The sequence below is a fragment of the Haplochromis burtoni genome, unplaced genomic scaffold, assembly GCF_018398535.1.
Source record: "Haplochromis burtoni strain Fernald_Lab_line unplaced genomic scaffold, NCSU_Asbu1 Contig_610, whole genome shotgun sequence".
Lineage (NCBI taxonomy): Eukaryota > Metazoa > Chordata > Actinopteri > Cichliformes > Cichlidae > Haplochromis > Haplochromis burtoni.
The window spans coordinates 557-8,303 of NW_024582971.1; the positions used below are offsets into that span (position 1 = coordinate 557).

Here is a 7,747-nt window from a genome sequence, read left to right on the forward strand (position 1 = left end):
TGTATGTGTATATATGTAGACATACATATATGTGTGTGTATGTATGTGTATATATGTATACATACATATGTGTATATATTATATGTGTATATATGTATACATACATATATGTGTGTGTATGTATGTGTATATATGTATACATACATATGTGTATATATATGTATGTGTATATATGTATATGTGTCGTTAAATTCAATTCATTTTATCCTTTCATCTAGAGAGTCTAGAAGCTAGCTTTTATATTTGTCACTGAGTGGTAAAATTACTTTAGATTTTAGGAAAACAATTAATCTTAATTAGAAATAATAAAAATAATTGTCATTCTCATTTAATATTTCTAACGAGAAGCTTGTTTTCATCCATTTATGAGTCTGTATAGTCAGTACCCCTCAAAAATCTATTGGACTACATTTAGTATTTTTAGTATAATTGCTCATTGTGAAACACGATTCAAAGCAATACCTCACAATATAATGAAATCTCACCTCACCATCACAGTGTTACAAAACCATCTTAATTAATGCAGTGGAAAATATTTGCACTACATTAATTTGGAAATATATTGGAGATAATACTTTAAAGATATGGCCCCAATATTTTATCACTGCTGGTGAGATGTAAGACTTGCCTCTAGAAGGATTTGAGTAAAACCTGAGAAAAAATAATCAAAGAGGTAATTAATTTGATTTAATCATTGGAATTACACATTAACAACACACAATATTATTTTATCAAACTGGCTTGTGACAGTGGCAACAGAAAGTCAATCAATGCATATATACATATATATGTCTCCATGAGCACGGCTGTTGAAATTGTACATAAAAACTGAATAGTCTATTCAGATAATGCATACTGGCCACAAGAAACCTGAGCAAAATCCTAAATGAGGCTGTTTGATACTTCAGAGTTAACGTGGTAAAAACAAACATGGAATATTGTTCATGTAGCTTATAGGGTAGTGGTGGTTTATGCACTCATATTATATTTAATGTACTACTCACATTAATCCAAACGTGCTTTCAAAAATCAAACAGACCTGATCTGTAAAACACAGCTGACAATACTGGAGAACAGAAAGATTCAGAACTATAGAGCAGCACAGCTCTATTAAATGCTAAATAACATTAAACAAGTACAATCATTTAGGACCAGTTATAATAATGAGTTCATCTGCAACACCCCAAACAAAGAATTGCAACTGTAGAAAAACTGCTGAAACGTATTCAATCTTCCTTAACCAGATATCAGCTGAGGTAAGTTCATGTAAAAATGTTACATTCAAAATGTTGACAAAAGCACCTTCTTTAAAGTATGTATTAGTTACATTATAATGTGCCTTTTACAGACGTATTTTACTCAGTTTACACTAAGACAGACAACTTCATGCCATTTGGCAGTTTCAAGTTCCTGGTATGGTGCATGCTGTAACACTGTCTGGAGCATTTAAATATAACACATCATAATGCCATCAGTAACATCAGTGCTTTTCTTTTCAGAAATCAAAATGTCTTACACAGAATATAGCAGGGAAGAACTGGTATAGTGTTTTTCTCAGATTCATAAAGAAAAATTACTCAAGTTAGTAGGAGTGCTTTAGAAGCTTTCGGTCATAATGTGAAGAGACAACTAACATTTGTAAACTATAAAGCAAATTTAATTAAATGCAATATCCAGAACCCATTGTTTGTTCAATGGTTTGGAAATATTAACATATATCCAGTCAGCCAGTTTCCCAAACACAGACCGAGTCTGGTGCTCACAAAATGAATAACATTTTAAAAAGAAAGAAAAGAACATCAGTGAAGGTCTTCACTGAGTAAAGAGTTTAATCACCAGGCTTAATTCAAGGTTGGGAAATTGAGCTAGTGTGTGTTGAGACCCACAAAACAAAGAACGAATTAAAATTTTTATCTTTTGGCCCATTATTAGCACGTTTATTAGCAGCCTGTCACAAAAACACAATGATGTCCCCACTTCTGTAGTAAAAAACACCAAAGATGACACAGTTTGACAGGCATGAATTTGCATTATAGTACCAGTGAGCTGATTTCCAAAGTGTTTTAGAAGAAATCCACATCAGTCAGTGTGTAAAACAGGAGGCTCTTTCGTGGTTTGGGGAAAATAAAAAATAAAATAAATTAATACCTTAAAAATTTTGAAGAGTAAAGGTCGTATCAAATATTGACTTTTTATGTTTATAACTGTAGAAAAATGCTGTTTTTGTTATATATATACTTAATTTCCATGCATGTTTCCACATGTTTCAATAAACTGCTGTACCAATTTTCTATCTTTCCACCAAAATATAAAGAAATAAGGGGTGGCTCAATATTTTTGCACAGTACCGTGGCTAGATATAGTGCAGACTGCATGAAGTACACTGATTTAAGGTTTTCAGGTTAACAAAACGCCTTTAACATGAACCTTTCTAGAAACCCTAGTCCAGAAACATTTCAATGGAGACATCTTTTAATTTTTCTTGTAGTCTGGGACTAAAATTAATCCATGTCTCAAATCTGCTCAGAAATTTCCCTGACTTCTACTTTATCAGATCAAGTTAACTTGCTGGTTCATCTCTGCTTCTTGGATCAGCCCCAACAACAGATCTTGAATGCTATACTAAATATAATCTTAACTGAATTCTTACGTAGTATTTAACATACACTGCACATGTAAAAGCTGCCGTTGTGACACACTGCCTATGTATTGTTAGTGGTTTCAGGCACCTCTATTTTCGATCACCACGGAAAATTAGAAAAATTGTAAAGATCATGAAGATAAAAGATAAAAGTAAATTTCCCTGCAGACAAATTACCCTTTTTAAAAGACTGGTTTACATGTGCAAATGCTGTCGTTTTAAATAAGTTAAAAATTTCATGAAATCTTCTAAAATTTTGAATTATAATATGAAAAAAAAAGAATACAGGCAGCACAATGGATCCTGCAGTGCAGGCTCAATATTTGTAATATTTCATGTGCCACGGCTACGACTGCATGCTTGCTTTCAGCTCCCGGAGAATGTCAGTGCCACTGCTCCAGGCAATGTTTTTAGCTCTTACAGAAAAGTTGCCCTCCTGACCTTCCAGTTTGGCTAGCAGCTTCTCCAGAGTGTATCCCTTTCTTGGCATCACAACATCACGGCCTCTCAGACAGGAAGTAGGGCAGAGATCATTCCCCCCATCCCCCGCATAAAAGATTTGCTCATACTCCACGCCGGCATCAGATTGCTCAGAAAGGTAAAGCTCCAGGACTTTTTTCTTGCAGAGGTTAACAGGGCATTGATCACAGGCGTGAGAATGATAGCACTGCACCTCAATGTGGCCCAACTCATTGAGCTTAGCTGGGTTGGTAAAAACCTTGTCAACAGCCGCCTGGAGTCCTGCAGCATGGAGAATCCATTCTATAAACAAGGTGTTGGAATCAGAGATGACTATGCAGTCAATGGCATTTTTATTCTCTGCTATAAATGTCAGCAACTCAGTCATTCCAGCTGTGAAGGGGATGGTCTCCATCACACTGCGAACCCTGTCTGGGCTCACCTTCTGCTCCCCTGCGGGCATAGATTAGAAAATGTTGAAGGCAGATTTCAGGAAGTAGTAAAACAAAAACAAACAGCATGATAGACTCACCTATGTAGTTCAGCACCCTGCCCATGTACTCAGTCCAGTAGCCTTTTCTGTACGAATTCTCCACAGAGCCAGGAAGTGCCTTATCAGGAAGGCACCTGACACAAGGAATATATAAATAAGAGAAATCAGGATAACTCAGCTATAGTGTTTCTCTAATGGTGTTTTAAGGTCCTAGTATAAAACAGTAATTACAGAGTAGTAGCGGGAGCAGTGCAACAGAAAATCTTTGTCAAGATAATACATACAGATGACAAGAAACATGGAAAGAGCTGAAGTAAAACTTTCTTGACCTACCTGACCACCCAAGTGTCACTGTTGGCATCGACCACGGTGTGGTCAAAATCAAACACCATCAGAATCTTCATTTGGCACCTTAAAAGCAAAATAGCACACAAAACTAACTAATAAATTAAGCAAGATAATAGTTATTTTTAAGCTCCACGCTTCTATTATTTCGTTTGGTAACGGATACTGCTCTCAACCGGTCTATTTACGTCTTATCAGCTCAAAACACAAGTAACTGAGCCCACACTTCCGCTTCTTAAAAATTACTCTTCCCATTAAAGCCGATCCTTACTTGACATGTCAAATAACATTTTTTAACAATATTTATTATTCCTTTCTCCATCAAAACTACGTTAAAACTAACGAACTTTTAAATGCCTTCTTTTTTAAAGGAAGTGTGGTGTAAACTCGTCCCCTTACAACTAAACAGCCCACGGGTAGAGCTAGTCAGTCAGTCACAGCGGTTCCTAACGTGCTGAAGACACGTGACTGGGATTACATAGCTTTCTGTAATAAACTGTAGTAAACTATACCCAAGATAAATACACATAAAACACATAATAATAATGTAAAATTTTGAGCAACTGCAAAATTACCGGTACGAGTCCTCCGTCAGGAATTCACCGATCTTCCTTATCTTCCTTCTCCTTATCTTGCTTTGCCGCAAAAAGTGGAACAAATCTCAGCTCATTACCGCCACCTGCAGCTTCTTTTGGATGTTGCGTAAAACGTAGTAGTTCCTCTACTGCCAACAATGAGCACGTACTTTATAAGACATACCATTTTTCTACTTTAGGAAAGGTGTAGATCTTTCAACGTGCAACACTTTTGTGATAGTTTTTACTGATAAATACCCTTTTTTTATTCATATATTCCACCATAGCACTAACAACAACCCATCAAACCAGACTTCCCATATTTTGGCCTCCGGGTGGCAGTATCGCACAAGTGCACACACGAGAACGCAGAAGAAGAAAACGTCAGTTTATTTCCTGGTTGTATAGTCAGAAGAGTCCGTGCAGATTGTTTTTCCGTATCTTTAATTTAATCGATCGGTGTTTTTCCACCAGCATGTTAAAAGGTTTAGGGACGTGGTTGGGTCTGGAGGGCCCGACCGTTACGGAGACGTCGGTTGACAAGGAAAAGCTGAATGTGGGGCAGGAAGAGAAGGTGGTAGAAGCACAAACCGAGGTAAACAAACAGCAGCCAGCTGACCAGGATGGAACACCAGAGGCGGAGCAGGAAAACTCGGAACAGTCCACAGGACTCGGCGGTGAGGAACAGCTCATATCTGGATGATTAACTCTTAATTAACTCTAAGCTACGTGCTCAAAGTTACTTAGCGTGACGTTAGTCTTTCTGTCTGTGTTGAACCCTGAAGGCTTTCCTGTTCATCTTTTTTGTATGTTCTTCACTCCCAGCTAGAGCAAATATGACTGCAGGAGAATCTGTTCTCTCATATATGTATCTTTTATTGCAGTGGCAATGGTTTTATTAACAGACTCTTTCTCCATTTGAAGGTTACATCTTCAGTTTTGCTTCCAGTGCCACCAAGAAAATCTCTGATTCAATGGTGGAGACTGCCCAGACCATCAAGAAGACAGTGGAAGAAGGAAAAATTGATGGCATCATAGACAAGGCATGTTGCTCTCAGATTCTTTTTGACTGGTTTTTCAGATTTTAAAAACGGCGTCTGTGCATTTGTGGGTTTGTAGGTCAGTTTTCTGTATTTGCTTTCCCCGAACTGGCACACAAAGCTGGTTAACAGTTCGCTAATTTAACCCAGGGTTTCTCCTAGAACTCTGAAACCTAAGATTACTGTCTGGCAGTCTAATAAGAAGATGAGCATAACCTTCTCCCAACAGTTTTATTTTTGATATTCTCAGCTGCAAACTTTAAAGGTTTGAGAGTAAAGGTTTTTTTTTTTTTAATTCAAATATTGGCTTAGTCTACATAAGTTTCATATGAGTTCAGCAAGTACACTGTCGGTGTCCTATTTTAGGATCAGATATTAATACTTATAGTTTGTTTATTAAAACCAAAAGAATAAAGTTGTGTCTAGAAATCTATAATATTTATTTCTGATTCTTATTAGGAAAACAAAGACAGTAGATGCTATAGAAGAAAACTTTAGACTCCTGTTTATGCACAGAAGTTTGAGGGATCTTCCAGGAATAGTGATGCTATTTTCTGGAGAATTGATTAATCAGTAGGCAGTGAGTTCATATCTGCTGATCTCTATTCTGGATCTTAACTTGCTCCGGATAGTGATTTACCCCGAGTAAGAAGTGAACCACCTTCAAAGTACAGAAAACCCAGGGGTTAAGCCTGAGCTTACCTGGATAAGCAGTATTGTATTATTATTAAGTAGCATTGGCCTCTGGACTTAAAGGTTTGATTATACACATAAGCGCACTGTGCTGTATAGAGTCTACACACCCTCTTCTTATTTTTGGCAGTTTGATCAATAAAAAATATCTGGGGCAAATAAAGCTTCCATAGATTAAACATTACTTAAAAAAATTTTCAAAGTATTTTTAAGTCTAAAAGTGTTAAAGTTTAAAATTTGTATCAAAGTTTCCAGATTTTTTCATATGCAAGTAAAATCCTGGATTTTATCATAACTTTTTCAGGACTTCCTGCTTTGTTAACACTCTCCATTTATGCATCAGCTTTTCCAATCTATTTATTTGTGTGTGTGTGTGTGTGTGTGTGTGTGTGTGTGTGTGTGTGTGTGTGTGTGTGTGTGTAGACATTTTTAGCGGACTTCCAAAAAGAGCAAGAGAAATTTGTCCAGGAGAAGAAGGCCAAGAAATCAGGTAAACCAGACTTTAAAGCATGAATGTTATTTACTGATGACCTCAAATGATCCGTACAGTCACCACATACGCTGATTACACACCTTTGGGATTACAGTGACAAATCTGCAGCAGCTGTGTGGTGCTATCATGTCAATATGGATCAAAATCGCTGCATGATATTTCCAGAATTTTATTGAATCTGAGCAATGAAGAATTAAACTGGTGCTACAAGGTCAATGAAGTGTAGTCATAATGTTTTCCAAAGTCAATTATTGAACCACTATGAAAATAAATATATCAATCAAAAGTTCAAATATTAATTTCTGAAAGAAAGACTTACACTTTGAAATTGACACACTTTGTTTAAAATTGGAGTCTTGTGAGACCTGACTGGGATAAACTGTGTAATCTTTATTTTTACATTGCGCCTGTGAGGGGCAGCAGAAATGATGTTATCACGATTTTATCAGCATACGTCACTTACTGGCCAAGCAGCTTCTATTTACAGAGAGCCAGGTTTGTACATGTGTGCATCTCAGAGATAAGGATTGGAACTGATGACTGATGGTACATGACTGAATGTGTGAGTGCACACATGCTCTGATGTTTGTGTAGAAGCAGCAGTGCCACCCTGGGTCGGCTACAATGAAGAGGAGACAATCCAGCAACAGATTCTCGCTCTGTCCGCTGTAAGCAAAGGCATCATGCACAATATATAGTACGAATGTATGAATGGGTAGCTATTTTTGTGGCTACTGTTTTACTTATTTAAATTTATAAATTATGCTTTGAGTAGAAACTGAGCTGTTTTGGTTGCTGATTCTAGGACAAGAGGAACTTCCTCCGCGACCCTCCCGCTGGTGTTCAGTTCCACTTTGACATGGAGCAGATGTATCCTTTAGCTGCAGTCATGCTGGAAGAAGATGAGCTCCTCAATCGCATGCGCTTTGACCTGGTTCCTAAACAGTCAGTGCTCCTCAAACATTTGTGTGTGTGTGTGTGTGTGTGTGTGTGTGTGTGTGTGTGTGT

At 37.1% G+C, this 7,747-nt stretch overlaps 2 protein-coding genes across 2 annotated transcripts in view; one reads left to right on the forward strand and one right to left on the reverse strand.

Annotated features, from left to right (window-relative positions):
- Nucleotides 1-2,803: 2,803 nt before the first annotated feature.
- Nucleotides 2,804-4,609, reverse strand: phospho2 (phosphatase, orphan 2). Its single transcript, XM_005948591.3, has 4 exons — nucleotides 4,514-4,609; nucleotides 3,927-4,004; nucleotides 3,633-3,727; nucleotides 2,804-3,553 (listed from the first exon to the last, which is right to left on the reverse strand). Exons 2-4 carry the CDS (start codon nucleotides 3,995-3,997, stop codon nucleotides 2,988-2,990), a joined length of 732 nt encoding a protein of 243 aa, XP_005948653.1. The 5' UTR covers nucleotides 3,998-4,004; nucleotides 4,514-4,609; the 3' UTR covers nucleotides 2,804-2,987.
- A 378-nt stretch (nucleotides 4,610-4,987) lies between these two features.
- The window catches only part of LOC102297786 (synapse-associated protein 1), a gene marked incomplete at its 5' end in the record, with an annotated part of 5,673 nt that continues 2,913 nt past the window's right edge, over nucleotides 4,988-7,747 (forward strand). The window contains 5 exon segments of the mRNA XM_005948592.2: nucleotides 4,988-5,190; nucleotides 5,438-5,556; nucleotides 6,670-6,736; nucleotides 7,334-7,407; nucleotides 7,545-7,684. Of these exon segments, the coding sequence (XP_005948654.2) occupies nucleotides 4,988-5,190; nucleotides 5,438-5,556; nucleotides 6,670-6,736; nucleotides 7,334-7,407; nucleotides 7,545-7,684 (603 nt within the window).

What these genes read in the sequence shown, in the direction of transcription:
- phospho2 (XM_005948591.3), bottom strand. Translation starts at nt 3,997, where the DNA reads ATGAAGATTCTGATGGTGTTTGATTTTGACCACACCGTGGTCGATGCC. An exon ending in AGTGACACTTGGGTGGTCAG is followed by an intron (nt 3,728 to 3,926) that starts GTAGGTCAAGAA and finishes TCCTTGTGTCAG; the next exon opens with GTGCCTTCCTGATAAGGCAC. An exon ending in CAGGGTGCTGAACTACATAG is followed by an intron (nt 3,554 to 3,632) that starts GTGAGTCTATCA and finishes CTATGCCCGCAG; the next exon opens with GGGAGCAGAAGGTGAGCCCA.